We start from the raw sequence: 14,499 nt of genomic DNA, 5'->3' as shown, positions 1-14,499 counted from the left end.
ATCATATCGCAGGATTTACTCTCAGGATTTCCTGAAAGCTACTTATTCATTTCACGGTTGCTAGCACTGTTGAACCAGGTCAGGCAAGAGTGTACTTGCCTGGCACGATGCCCTTGAGAATCGTGAAGTTGAAGGAAAAGGATCTATTGAAGTCGGGGTCACCAGAGAGTTTGCCCTCCGAGTTGGCGGGATATCCGTCGCCGAAGGACTTAATGACATTCCCACTTCGTGCTCTTAAATGGCGCCTAGTTATTATTAATACTAATATAGTATAAGCCACCGCCGTGGGTAGCGCTACTAATAAAGGATAGCGGGTGGGACTTCCTAATCGTGACCTAGTTGGTCTCAATGACCTCGTAAGTATTTGAGCGAAGCTTATAGGGAAAGTTGCTGCTATCTGCCGCTAAAGAGGAGTTGCTTAGCGTGTCTTTACCATAGGGCATAGTGTTGCTTATCATAATACAAGCGTTGACCACTATAATAGTTAGCAAGGCTAGTAAATTTGACTTAGCGAGCATCGCGACGTAAAGTAAGTTTTGACTATAAACCCTTTTTGGGAAGACAAATAGGAATAGATAAGGGAGTATTTAAGAGCGAGCGGGAGACAAGTTAATATACTAGCCTAGAATCTGACTTTATTCAAGGATGATTTTGAAGACTGCCTTCTTCAACCTAAGTAAGAAAAAAAGTTCCCGTCATTTTTTTTGCCTCCCTATTCGGGTGCGGGGAAACGGCCCATATAGGCGCCAATGGTATCCGTCCTCTGTCGACCCTTTATAGGATCCTCACTACGGGATATTATCAAATAATCCGAGAGCCCCTATTGCCGACCCTGTCCGGAACCGTACTCGCCTGCGAAATCAACGATTTAAAATGACAGAAACTAGAAGACTCTAGCCGTAATTCTTCTAAACTTCAGGCGTTGATGCTAGTGAGTGCAAATTCAATAACACTGCGTAAAATCAGTCATTGTCACATCTAGTTCATATCCTTTACAGAACTTTTACTTCAGACGAATACAATTAAAACATGAGACTTGCTGCATTTTCTGCAATAGAACTCATTGTATACATAGCTCTTTGCTCATTGATTCGCGGCGGGCCTTCCGACGTGTCACCTGCCTAAAGTGGTTTAGCCTATAACCAGAGACGACACTTCGGAACCGCCAGCATGAAATTTCTGAATTATAGAATTTGCCCCTGCTGATCTCTGAAATTCACATATCATCGCCAGCGATGACTTCCAAATCGAAGGTTTCATTGTTCCCGTGGGACGCCAAGTCTAAAACCCACAGAAGGTGGCTCTACGAGCAAAGAGTGCAATGCAATTGGGATTCAGATAAGGTCGAAGGAGAATGGAGAGAGAAACAAATCCAGGGCGAGAAATGCATGTACTGGATTGTGAGTTCATTCAATACTTTTAGTTTTGTGCTTCAAAATCGTCTTGTATATTAACTTGACCCATAGGTCCGTCAGTCCAATCGCTCGCAAGACATAAAATCTTGCAATGGCGAGAGTGAAGAAGTGCTTCATGATACAGCGGACTCTGTCCATGGCGTTGCGCGTGAACCATCACAGGTGGCGTTTGTCCCAATTGGTCATATTTCTTTGGATTCGAAAAACAAGGATGCAGAAATGGTCGGCCTTGAAATACCATCGGAAGGTGTCTTCTGGATCAAAAGCTTTTTCATCCTGCAATCACTTCAAGGTCAGGGCATTGGTCGAGCAGCTATGGATGCAGTAGAGTTAATGGCAGCTCGAGAGCCACTCTGGGCCCAGTCACTCATGCTAGACACGGTTACGGGGGAACACCAGATGAGAGAGGATTTCGCAACATCCACCTACGGCGCCATTCCTAAGGTAAGCACATATCTGCAAATTTCTTATCAGACCTGTATTAATCAATTTAATCAATTCGAATTTGCAGATCACGAATCAAGATTGGTATGGCCGCCGGGGATACATACCGATCAAGACTGTGCCGAACTATTATGACGTATATGATGAAAACGGAAACCGATGGGATATAGAGATTGTTTTCATGCGAAAACAAATTTCATGACATAGTTACATAAATCCTATGATGCCTTGGTCACGAGCCGAGGCTTCAATACTATACCAAAGTGCTATTTAACAATAGCCGTACGGGACCATTGGTATACTTCGAAGGCGAATAATGAGTGCTAGGCGGATAAATCACATTGCTACTTTGGATACTATCTCCTAATATCCTAATCTTTGGTGAAGACTTAATAGATTAAGCTAGATTCGAGAGCCACTGATAGCTACACCGTCTTGGACAGCTTGTAATAATTGGTGGAAGGCCCACCAATAAAAGCCGGTCTTAGACGTCAGAATTAAAACGCCAGGATCATCACGTTAATAATGGCTTCGCCTTAACGACTTCATTTCCTCACACCTTACTCAAGATGTGGATGAGGGATGCAGGTTGAAGGATATGGAAAGTTCACTACCAAAGGTAGCGCTCCATGCACCGCTACAAGATGCTGAGCGGGAGAGAGTCCGTGAACTGTTAAGGTCGGCAGCGCTATCTTCCCAATGATACCTCGGTCGCTTACTGCGTTATCACTTCAGGTAATAATGTGCCATCAGCACTCCGACTAACTCCCAGGCTGCGGAAACCGATGCTCCTACTGGAGATGAACAACCAGTATCTGCCGGCCTCCCCACAGACATCACCCTCGCCGCCCTATCGCAACTAGGTGTTTTTCGGTCGGGTTCAAATGGATCTTTCGTTTCCATCATCGACGGTCAAAATCAGTTTATTATTTCTGAAACTACGAAATCAGTTTTTTGCGAAGCGTGGACAAGCATCTGCCGAAAGATGGCGTGTACATTGGGGTCCGGGCGCTAGATCTGGTGTGGGGGGTGTGCCGTCACACCATCAAGCTATTCACCTCCACTGATCCTTCGAGCAATATCGATACAGATAACGTGATCGCGAACCGATCGCGCTAAAAAAATGTTGGAACTCTATCTGATATTGACTCAAAAAATGATTCCAACTTCTTTATCATTCTCAGCGACAAGGCCCCTGCTCTTGGTGATCACCTCCCACCAAACGACATCCGAGTCCCCCAACCGTATGTGTTTATCTGCCCTTGTGCTTCACTCCGTCTGACCTTTTTGATAGATTTGGACCTCAGAAGATCCGCCGGGTCGCTCAAAGGGTCTTGAAGCAGTATGCAGAGCAGGAGACAGCCCTGCCAATGGCCCCATTCTAGGCGTCTCTCCAGCAGCTTTTTGTGAACAATCCGTGACGAAAATGGATCCCACGCCCAAACCAGTTAATGACAACGATGAACCTCAAGGAGATATGCCTGAGGTAGTAAAGCCCATCATGTTGCGCCTTCGACCAGCAAGTCAACAACAGGCGTCACATGTTCTCATTGTGGATGACAATGAAATTAATCTCAAAGTAAGCTATTTTATTTTTATTCTGAGCAGAAATCCTGCTCTTAGAGACTAACGGCGATTTACGATTCTTCATTTGGCGATGACTTATACTCTAAGCATGTGGTGTTCAGGGGATAACCAAAGAAGCGTATTAATATTTCACTCTAAAGATTAAAAGACAAGTCAAAGTGTTTAAAGGATACGGTTGAGGGTGCACTGCAGGTTCAGGTCTATGTTGATCAAGCCAGACTAAAAGGTGTTCGAATCAGCTTCTTTCCTTGCTTGTATTGGATATAAGAAATGCAACTTACCTGTTGGACCTTGCCAGTTTCGCAGCAGTAAATATCACCGGCCGAACAGTTTTCACCAAGGAGACCCGCGAGGAGATTTCCCAGGGACAAAAATCCACCCTCTCCATCTCCCTTGCAGACGACTGTCTCCTCGCTCTTGCAGGTCTTCTGACCGAGATCGCCAGTTGGAATGGCGACCACAGCGGCGAACAGAGCGGAGTAAGCAAGAAGGTACTTCATGACGGCGAAGTTATGTGATGATCTTGGGTCGTAAATAGGCTATCGAACTGATTAGTAGTGCAATTGAGAAAACTTGATGTGCTGTAGTACCTGCAAACTCCGAGGAAGGGGTGGACGTGAAAATTTGGGTCGGTGCTATTTGGGGACTTATATAACTGGATAATACTGGAATTGGTTTCGGCTTTGACTCGAATCATTATATTTACAAAGATGTAACCTCCATGCAACCTTAGGGTCATAGCCGAAGCTCTTCGCGTTGTACCTAGAAAATCGAATAGAGTAGGTCACTTCCGAAAACGGCCACCTAGCGCTCTAGCGCTGATGTGGGAAGGATCGGCAAGCCACAATGACGAGCACATGTTACAAGGTTTCCATGCGTCTTGTCTGTTTCCTAATGGCCCTGGCCCTGTTAAGCATCTGGTGCGATCTGGACTGCCGAAAGGTTAGATCGGATCCACAAGTTTCGCCAGCCACCTGGGCATAGCTCCATCCCGATACTAATTGAAACACTGTCATTCCGACTTATTACTTTATTCATCTTTGTAAGAAGCACACCTTCCGAATTCATTACTGCCCGTTGCGAAGGTAGCATAAATCTCGGTCTCCCTCCAGGGCTCTTATCCAACTAATAAATCGGTTACAATCGTCAAAGGTTACATTTCGGCTCAAGTGGACACCAACCAAGCCAACAACGTTAGCCGCCCTAAGCACAGATTTTCTGGAACTTTGCTTGCGGAACGGATGTTCACCAATCACTGACAGTCACCACTCTGATTGTCCCTGCTTTCATAGATCTAAATCAATCTTTTGAAGTGAGTGAAAACGCTAGTAATGTAGGTCTGCAAAGGTCTAGAGAGCTGGGCCATTCGTTTCCGGGTATGTACACCTTGTCTACTAGATGAGGGTAACCCGGTCATAGAAACTGTCATTATACTCCGTTTGTCAGTACCTGATGGCTAAAACTGAGTTTGTGGTGTCGGAAACTTCCAGGTCTCCCTTAGTGTATGGTCTCCTCTTCGCGCAGGTACTCAATTATATAGATCAAACAATACGTAGACTATGAATTTTTGCGATACAGACAGCCACATAATGCTTGTATTAATCTTCTCTTAAAGTATTAACTACCTTTGCAAGCACATCACTAAAACTCATCCATCGCGAAGACTGCAGCAGCAAGATTACCGCGAGAAATTGAAATGACCAAAGTTCACATTTAGAGCACTTGGTTCAAACTGCACTGAATGTTCAAGTTGAGGTTCACAACGCCCAGCTAATAATCGTGGTAAGTTATTTGCCACCCCCATAAGGTAAGGGAAGATATGTCTTACGTCCTTGATGTCCTGCTCGGAGCAGCAGTAGATTGCACCGGTGGCGCAGTTCTCACCAGCAGCGCCAGCGGCGACGTTGCCCAGGGAAATGACACCACTGTCGCCGTTACCCTTGCAGACAACACTGCTTCCATCCTCGCAAGTGGGAGAGTCCATGTTTCTGCCGGCAATGGCGGTGGCGGCAAGGGCCAGAACAGCAATGAAGAACTTCATTTTGTATAGGAGAAGTAAATATTCTGATCTTCATAGAATATGTCAGTGGCCTGAGTGAGTGCAGAATTATGGGAAGGTCTTACTGAATAGATCAAGTTTTCTCTTCTTTGAGTAAATGTAAATCTGTGAGGGAAGGATCTGGGGTATGGGAATCCCTCGTACTTTATACCTTCGAGGAAATTATTGCTCGTCGTGCACAAGGAAGTGATCAGCATGAAGTCACCACCAAAAAGAATGTACCGTTACTTACGGTTACCATGGGAGCTACTATTTACTCGCTACAGTATGGATCGACAGCACAGGAAGGGATGGCTCACATACTTAGTAAGTCAATGTAATCGTCATACCCTAGGGCACGTATCCTGTTCTTAGCGGACCTATTTTTTTTTATCAAACGTCAAATATTCACGTACGCGAAACTTTTGAAGCTTATACGAAGGGCCCAAATGCCATCGCACATGGTCAATCGAGGCGTGTAAAGAATGCGCCCGGGGCGTCAAGGCGTGTCACACACAGCCTCTCGGTCATTCTAGGAGAATTTCAAACAAACCAAACATAGTCGGAGGAATTCATTATAGATGATCGACATCAAGTGGCATACCAATCGGAAACAATTTTTCGCGTGTAGCGTTGCAGTCCAGCATTCCAATCATAAGCCAAGGCTGTGGGCCCGGGTCTTGGACCGAAAACAATCTCTCAAACTTCTTAAAATAAAACTTGGACCATTGAATCAGTTTGCAAGCCATCCACTGATCATTTTGACGCTATGACCTGTGATCAAAATCAAGTTCACTACCCTCAGAATGATCGACTCTACAGTACAACGGTCATTTCGGAGCTGTCGAGTCGGATTGAAAATGTCAGGCTAATTGAGCCGTCCAATAGAAAGAAAAGGAATTTCATTTTAGGTTATTTTCTCTATGCAGTAACCCACTTCCTGAGCTTTATGGTTTGGGTAAAGCCCCATGGGAAGAACACCTTACGCAAGCCATTGTAACGTCAATTGTAACTTGTAAGAGTGCACGGTCCAAGGGGTCCATTTCTGTTTGCATCCTCAGTACATTAGCCACTAGGACACGTAGATGACCTATTAGATCCAAATACCTGTAAGATAGCTTCGTGATGATCGCCAGCAGAGATACTGGGACACCGGGGCCTCCACGAGAACTGGCCTGGAGATCATGCGGCTCAAGTCCAGGGTATCGCCTAGCGAACAGTAAGCTTTGTTATCCACCCTTTTGGTAGCATGGTATACCTATATTGAGGTAGGCTTCTCTTAGTGGGAACTTCTTACATGTTGATGCTTTGCAGACATCGTTGGTCCGTAGCATGCAATCAATGTGAATACCGACTCGGTGTGGCTCACATTAGCTACGATAGGGAGTCCGTCAGCTGTATCCATCTCAGGGCCGCTATTGGCCACTTTTGGGTTAGATTAGGAACCTTTTTTGGAGGGTGGGAGGGGGGTAGTTTGACAGAGATTGTCCATAGACTGTGCAGCTGGGCTATCAGAAAGTCCATATATTTTCAAATGATCTAACGATCTTTTTCGCCTGCACTATTTCCTCTCTACGAAGAGATCAAAACAGCATGGTGAAATTCTAAACTATCCGAGATCACCATGGGACTCTTCAATCCATGAACCCAGGTCTCGTCGCGGTGGTAAGCTCAAACTTCTACATCTTATAACAAGCTAGTCTATTTACTCCTCAGGTCTTCGTGATTTTTGATCTATCTTTCAAATTTGTGGAAAACCTCGATCTCACTTCCACCCATCGGTCGCAGCCTGTCAGCCGCAAACGCTGCCATCGCCTCGATGGAAAGAATCGACCCCTGCGCCGAGCCCACGTTTCTCCGGATTGACATACCTCACCCTCGAAGATATCGACAGCGTGTGCGCTGAAATCGCAGCAAAATATAAGAAGCTCAACCTGCTATTCATGACACCTAGATAGATAGCACTAGAAGGCCGGGACGAGATAGCCGAAGGCCTGAACTGCAAATTCATGCTACATTATTACACGCGCATGAGATTCATCGCCAACTTGATCCCCTCTTGCTGGCAGCTACGCAAGACTCTTCGGTCCCTACCGCCGCCAGGCTATCCCGCGTGATCTCAGTCTTAGATCCACTCGTCGCTGTCCACGCGGGCAGATCTGGAATGCTCGAGTACTCAAACCTTAGTCTTGAAGAATACATTCAGTCTCGCCACATGCCGCGCGCCCGTCATTCTCATGGGTAGCTTCTTCTTAGAGGGCATGGCGTGGCGGCACCAGCATACTTCTTTCATCCACACATACCCATCTGGTGTGATCACGGTCCTGATGCGAGAAGTGCCAAGTGGGCTGGGGACCCTGTGGCGTCTAGCTATGGTGCCGCTTCAGGAGGGTGGAGAGAGGCATTTGTTTGCGGCGACTCGTGAGAGGTTTTCTCCGAAAGCAGAGGGAGAGAGTACGGAAGGGGATGTCGCAGTTGGCAGCGATGAGATAACGGGAAGTGATTCCTAGTGTGCTGATTGGAACGGGAGGTTTTTTTGCCAAACAAGAAATTGGAAATGATTAGGTCAGAGGACGCGGTCAACAGGGTTGTGCAGCATACAGATGAAGTGGTTCACCAGGTGTGCGAGGAGAGCAAGACATATCCGTGAATGTTCGAGTAAAATTGCGATAGCTAAAATCTACAAAAGCGAATTCGAATCGGCACACTTTTTGTGATATGCTGCATATTTACTGAGAAGCCCAAGCTCTAGAGTTCAAGGTTTGGTTCCTCCTTTTTTATCCCTTCTCCTTCACCTCGTTCCATTTCATCCTCTGTGCTAGAAGACAGCGACTCGGAACTCTGGATCGGCTCCTCTCGAGGACCGGTTTCCTCGTCCGTTTTCTCTTGCGCAGGTGTCGTCGGCGCAAACTTGCTTCGGGCCCTGATTTGTTTCCCATACTTGTAAAAAAGGAAAGGAATAACTGCTAACAAAGCAGCTACACCACCGATCAGACTACCACCTCCTCCCACGCCCATCGCGTGGAACATTTGGTTTGTGAAAAGCGGTGCAGCAGCACCACATGCCGACCGGGCGATCGTGTTCGCAGCAATTGCGGAAGCGGCATACTTCAAGTAGACATCCACGAGGTAGTTCAAGTATGCAACAAAAATGAGAAGTAGCATGCTTGAGAGGAAGCATCCGGCGAGTGTAGGAACTATCCAATGTACATAGCTACTTGAGAGTCAGTATTTCTGGATGCATGTGATGGGAGTTGCAGAACTCACTTGTACTCAGCCGACCATGCGAACCAGAACATGGTCGCAGAAAAGCCAATGCCACCAATCATCGCTAGGGGCAGCCGGTCTTCGGGAACTGTGTCTTCGATCTTCTTTTCGCCCCTTTCGATCTTCTTCTGGCGAATATTTGTGTCAACCAGAACGATAATGCCACCGATTAAAGCGCCGACAACGGTGCCAATCAAAGGCAACTCGCCCACACCCGAGTTCCATCCGCGCTTCTCTTGAAACACGATTGGATAGATGGTAAACAGCATGTAGAGCAAGGTATATACAATTGCCATATAGATGGCACAGAGCAGAGAAATAGTGTCGAAAAGGATGATCCAAGGCCTTGTCAGCGCCACCTTGTAGATACCAATAAGAGTTCGGTCGCTGTCCTCGACCGAAGCCTTCACATTCTCATACCCGGGAATATTCGCCTTTCGAATCCGTTTCGCCTTGTTATACAAGACTGTTGGTGCATATGTTTCAGGAATTGTGAGCATTATAACGGCCGTCCCCCCGCCGAGCCAGAGAAGCACGTAGAAGCTCCAACGCCAATCCTCTTTCAGCTCTAGGAAGCCTGCAACGACAGGACCGAGAGCGGGTCCCATATAAACCATCGCTGAGAATCCAGCCATCGCGTTGGAACGCTGTAGCGGATCCCATAGATCGGCAAGAAGTCCGGGGCAGTTGCTCAATGGGGCGGAGACAAAAGTTCCTGTAAGAAATCTACCCACTAGCAAGGCTCCCAGGTTCGGCGCGAAAGCGCAGAGAAAGTTAAAGGCGATGTAAAGCAAGAATGAGATATAGAAAATCCACCGACGGCCATAAAATTCACTCAGTGGCGCGAATACCAGGGGACCGGCGCAGTACCCAAGCAGGAATACCGTGATAGTAAGACCGGCTACCTCTGTTGACACACCGAACTCCTTGGATATGGACCCAAAACATCCGCTCGGAGAACTTGAAGCGAAGGTCGCATTCACCACCAACAGAACGGCACTCATTGTGATGGCGGTCCGGCGGCCCATCGACCAGTTTCGAGGGTTCTCGATGTCGCCCGGAGCAAAGTCGACGTAGCCATCTTTGTTAAGGTAGGGGGGCGTTTCATGTCGCAGGTCTTTGGAGCGGTATGGCTTGTTCACTGCATGGGACAGGATGCGCACGATAGCTGTCATCACGGATGAGCGGGTTTGAGGAAATTCATGGCTTTGCAAGTCAGTGGAACAAAAGGCGGGTTTAACAGGCACATATTATGAAACCCCCAGGGCTTTTTATGACAACCCCGGCGAGCATTAGTCTTATCCATGGGTCATGACATAAATTTTACCAGTCAACAGGTTTTCGGGGGTGCGTTAATGTCCGGGGTTTATCTCCGCACTAACTAAAATATGGGTTCGGTTCTGATAGCAGGCGGTATATGCCGAAACCTCGAACTCTAATTGCGATCGCCATGCCCAGGGCGCGGATGTCGGTCGGTATAGGTCAAGCTTTGATCTGCACGTTTCGCTTTAAAATAATACAGTATACGTGTGGACTAAAGAAAATCGGCGATGGTTTTATCGTCTGGAAAGCTTGAAAATCAAATGAAACAGAAACCTCAGATTATGAGGGTTTCAGGACGCACGCTTTGACCGCAAATGATAACATAGAAAATCGCGATGGCTCGGAAAATTCAAAAAATTTGAATATGAAAGAGCCGGTCGTCTCAAGGCCTACATATCAATCGCAATCAACCTCTTGGCATTTTTCCGGGCGGATGATCGCCTCAATCAGCCCAACATCAAGCTACCTGTCTGGACCTCCTAAATGTGTATATATCCCGGCTTCAAGCCATCTCAGGCGAATAGTAAAATCCATAAACCTTAGACGGCTTTCACATAATCAAATTAGGAAATTCGTCATACAAGCATATCGTTTGAGGTTAATTTTTACCTTAACTACCCTATGTGTTGTGCTCATCTATACAGTCTCGGTTCCGAATCACGCGACTTGGGCAGTCATTGAGTCGGTCACGTGAATCCAGCATTATATCATGTATGCTTCAGTTATTCCAAGCACATACGACCATAGGGTGTGGAGAACAGGGCTTCCCGTCCGCTCAGCCGTACTTAAGCCACACGCCGGCAGGTTAGTAGTTGGGTGGGTGACCACCAGCGAATCCCTGCTGTTGTATGTTTTTGTTTTCTCTTATTTCCAATATTTTTTTTCAAATCGTATACCAGTGGACCATATTCCTCTGTCCTAGACTTATTGATCTTGTTTCAATCTCTTGGTTCAACGTGACTATTGTAGGCACCAAAATCGGAAATGCTCCTGATGCACTGATATGCCGGAAGTATCCCGCCGAAGGGGAAAGAAGGCGTTAACGAACAGTGTATAGCTTTAAATAGTCTGCTTGGCGTTACCATCGACTTTGCGTGAATTGCCTGAGACCTGAAGCGTCTAGCCAAAACAGGACTAGAGCGTCTTCGGAATGTCAACCATAGGGCGCAGGGGTCGTCAGTTCAAAAGTTCAGCTGAATCTGCTTATTCGATTCAGGCTCTACATCACCCTTGGGGCAAGCAACTTTCTTCAAAATGTCCATCTTTAACCTCAACTTCCGCGTTGCAACTGCAGAAGATGCTCCGCAGCTGCAACAACTGATCCAATCCGCGTTTCGCGCCGAAGACAGCAGACAAAGCTGGACCGGCGACATGGGCCTCGCCTCGAAATTCTGCATGGAAGTCAAAGAGATCGAGACATTCATGACCCCAGAATGCGATTTCTTGATGGCCACTGACAATAATGGCGCCCTCGTGGGCACTATCGGTGTGTCCAAGCGTGGTGCCAACAGCGCTCGTCTTTTTTTGCTTGCTGTGGACCACCGACACCATCGCAGTGGCCTTGGACGACAGGTACTTGCATATGCAGAGGAATATTGCCAGCGGACTTGGGGAGCCACGAAGCTGGGGCTGAACGCACTTTCTACACGCCAGGCACTTATCTCGTGGTACATGCGTCGTGGCTACCAAAAGACTGGCGAAACATCGCCATTTCCGCGCGATAAGTTCGCGGAGCTTGAGTTGCCGGATGACCTGTGCTGTATTGAGTTTGAGAAATATCTGAATACGGTCGCCGTCGCAGAAGATGCTGCATGAATCATTTCATAAGATGTACCTCCTTTTCTGAGATTGTCGGACATTTTGTTTCAGCGATTAATAGCGGGAACCCCATCCTGGCCATCTGCCGTTCGCTCCGGGCTATAAGAAGACCTTGGAAGAAGGACATACAGAGACGCCTACGAGACATAAATCAATTAAGCACCTGTGGATAACATACTTTTACTTGATCGGGGATAAAAAACGCCCATGCGCCACCAAGCCCGAAATGGATAGGGGCATCACCTGACCCGGTTCCCAAGCCACGGGTGGATTTTAACTCAGCTGGGTAGAACTTGGCGGAGCAGGCAAATTAGGCAACTATAGCAGTTTACTGTACTTAAATTCGCCTAGTATGAGAACGCGAAGTCGGGACAACTCGGGCGCTAACAAGGTTCCTGCAACTATCGGAAGCTCGGAGAATGTATCCCCCGATGTTTCACGCAGATTTCGTCCCCCTCGTGTCAACACAATAACCACAACGCTCATTGCAACGCAATTCCTGCCAGTTGCAATTGGTTATTCTCGAACGCGACCAAGCAGGGGAAATTTGGGTTCCGAAACAACAGTATAAACACCCACCGGAATTAAGCCGACAATCATCTCTCAAGCCAAGCCCCGGTTGTCACGCGACCTGTTTGTGATCCATTGAAGCAGCAATGAAGTATCTACTTGGTGCCACTTTGGCCACTTTGGCTACCGCGGCGTCTTCTTCTGCCCCTGCGTCTGCACCAACGGGCGCCACCTATGCATCCGGCTTTGACATGAAAAGGCACTGGGCCAATCTGAGTCCCTATAAAGACGCTAATAGCTTCGGTGTTCCCAATGGCATACCAGAAGGCTGTGAATTGTCTCAGGTGCATGTCCTTCATCGTCATGCGGAGCGTTTCCCCACCAACTATCCTCTTGATGGGGAAGGGATGCAGGACTTTGCGGCCAAATTGAGCAATTATTCCAAGAAGCACCCCGGGAAGGCCGTGGGCACCGGCCCGTTGAAGTTCCTCAACAACTGGAAGTATATTCTTGGCTCGGACATTTTGATGGAGACTGGTGCTGCCACTGAGGCTACTTCTGGTGCCCATTTCTGGACTCAGTACGGTAGACTTTTGTATCGCGCTGATCGGGCCAATGTGGCTGCATGGAATTCGTCTCTGAATGTCTATTCCAATGGCACGTCTCGCCCGACGCCTGTCTTCCGTACCACTTCCCAACCTCGTATCTTGGAAAGTGCTCGATGGTGGCTTAGTAAGTAGAATTGATTCCCACAGCTCCGTACAAGTCGTTAACATGGATGGCTAGGCGGTTTCTTTGGCAACAGTGGAGCCAACAGCTCTTACGACCAGTATGATCTTGTTATCATCCCCGAAGTGGACCCGTTCAACAATACCCTGGCTTCTTACGATTCTTGTCCTGGTGATATGACTGAAGGGTAAGTGAACCTCGATTTTAACGGGATTACCAAGTAGTAACAAAGTCCATAGTGATCACGCAGCTGAAACCTTCATTGCCCGCTACACCCAGAATGCTCGCTCCCGTCTCTCTGCATACTTACCTCGCGACTTCAACCTTACCGCCTTCGATGTGCTCGCCATGCAGAACATTTGTGTTTACGAGTACACCAGCCTTGCAGGCTCATTCTTCTGCTCCCTCTTCACTGAGCAAGAATGGAAGGACTTCGAGTACAACATTGACGTTCAGTACTACGGAGACTATGCCTACGGCTCTCCAACCGGCCGCGCACAGGGAATCGGCTACGTCGTCGAACTCGCCGCTCGCCTCCAGCACAAGCTCCTCACATCTAGCGATACCAGCGTCAACTACACCTATGACAACAATATCAAACAGTTCCCCTTTGGCCAGCCATTTTACATGGACATGTCCCACGATGACATTATTTTGTCCGTCATCACGGCACTTGGCCTCAAATACTTCAACTACGGACCTAAGGGTCTGCCCGTTAAGTTAGACCGTGCTCCCAATCGCACTTTCCACCTCAGCGAGATGACTCCCTTCGGTGCTCGCTTTATGTCTGAGATCTGGACTTGTCCTTCCAGTGTGTCTTTTGATTCTTTAGACCCTGTCCTCTATACGAACCCTGAACTGGGCTCAAAGGATACCAGGAGCTATATTCGCTTCATGCTGAATAATTCTCCTCTGCCCATGCAGGGTCTGATTGGTTGTGAGCGTGCTAAAAATGGATTCTGCCCGGTTGACACGTTCCTCAAGGGTGTGCCTACTCTGAAGGAGAAGGCCAAGTACCAGGAAGCCTGCTTCGGTAACTACACCACTGGAAGCCAGGTTGGCGATGGTGCTCCTGGCTCTTAAGTTGGAACGGTGGATTATCGTCGTACGAAAACCGTTTTGCACTTTTCCCATGACCTTTGACGAGAGCTTGGCAGTATCTTGGAACTACAAATATACCATTCTTCTGCATCTTCTCATATGATGTACATATCTATCTAGACTACATTCTTGAACCTTTACGACAGTCGATTGCAAGTTGTGCCTACGTAGGCAGAACGCAAGACCATGAAATTCGTAATGATCGGATTTTGCCCAGGTGACAGGACTATGTTTTATCGTGCTCGTAATTAGCAAGGAGGTTATGGA

The 14,499-nt window shown here is 47.5% G+C and overlaps 6 protein-coding genes across 6 annotated transcripts; 3 read left to right on the top strand and 3 right to left on the bottom strand.

Annotated features, from left to right (window-relative positions):
* Positions 1-1,235: 1,235 nt before the first annotated feature.
* Positions 1,236-2,061, top strand: N7498_006412 (uncharacterized protein; the record flags this gene model as incomplete). The annotated part of the gene is made up of 3 exons (XM_058453474.1): positions 1,236-1,400; positions 1,467-1,859; positions 1,927-2,061. The coding sequence occupies 3 exons, from the start codon at positions 1,236-1,238 to the stop codon at positions 2,059-2,061; spliced, it is 693 nt and encodes a 230-aa protein (XP_058307665.1).
* Positions 2,062-3,608: 1,547 nt separating this feature from the next.
* N7498_006411 (uncharacterized protein) lies at positions 3,609-3,946 on the bottom strand (the record flags this gene model as incomplete). Its single annotated transcript, XM_058453473.1, has 2 exons — positions 3,609-3,665; positions 3,728-3,946. 2 exons carry the CDS (start codon positions 3,944-3,946, stop codon positions 3,609-3,611), a joined length of 276 nt encoding a protein of 91 aa, XP_058307664.1.
* Positions 3,947-5,159: 1,213 nt separating this feature from the next.
* Positions 5,160-5,487, bottom strand: N7498_006410 (uncharacterized protein; the record flags this gene model as incomplete). Its single annotated transcript, XM_058453472.1, has 2 exons — positions 5,160-5,216; positions 5,275-5,487. The coding sequence occupies 2 exons, from the start codon at positions 5,485-5,487 to the stop codon at positions 5,160-5,162; spliced, it is 270 nt and encodes an 89-aa protein (XP_058307663.1).
* Positions 5,488-8,232: 2,745 nt separating this feature from the next.
* N7498_006409 (MFS transporter) lies at positions 8,233-9,926 on the bottom strand (the record flags this gene model as incomplete). The annotated part of the gene is made up of 2 exons (XM_058453471.1): positions 8,233-8,698; positions 8,752-9,926. 2 exons carry the CDS (start codon positions 9,924-9,926, stop codon positions 8,233-8,235), a joined length of 1,641 nt encoding a protein of 546 aa, XP_058307662.1.
* Positions 9,927-11,328: 1,402 nt separating this feature from the next.
* N7498_006408 (GNAT family N-acetyltransferase) lies at positions 11,329-11,889 on the top strand (the record flags this gene model as incomplete). Its single annotated transcript, XM_058453470.1, has 1 exon — positions 11,329-11,889. One exon carries the CDS (start codon positions 11,329-11,331, stop codon positions 11,887-11,889), a length of 561 nt encoding a protein of 186 aa, XP_058307661.1.
* Positions 11,890-12,548: 659 nt separating this feature from the next.
* Positions 12,549-14,214, top strand: N7498_006407 (histidine phosphatase family protein; the record flags this gene model as incomplete). Its single annotated transcript, XM_058453469.1, has 3 exons — positions 12,549-13,134; positions 13,189-13,318; positions 13,371-14,214. 3 exons carry the CDS (start codon positions 12,549-12,551, stop codon positions 14,212-14,214), a joined length of 1,560 nt encoding a protein of 519 aa, XP_058307660.1.
* Positions 14,215-14,499: the final 285 nt, after the last annotated feature.

Source organism: Penicillium cinerascens, assembly GCF_028974065.1.
Source record: "Penicillium cinerascens strain IBT 15544 chromosome Unknown contig_6_segment0_segment0, whole genome shotgun sequence".
Taxonomy (NCBI): domain Eukaryota; kingdom Fungi; phylum Ascomycota; class Eurotiomycetes; order Eurotiales; family Aspergillaceae; genus Penicillium; species Penicillium cinerascens.
The sequence above is the reverse complement of the archived record's forward strand: the minus strand, read 5'-3'. Positions and strand labels throughout refer to the sequence as shown.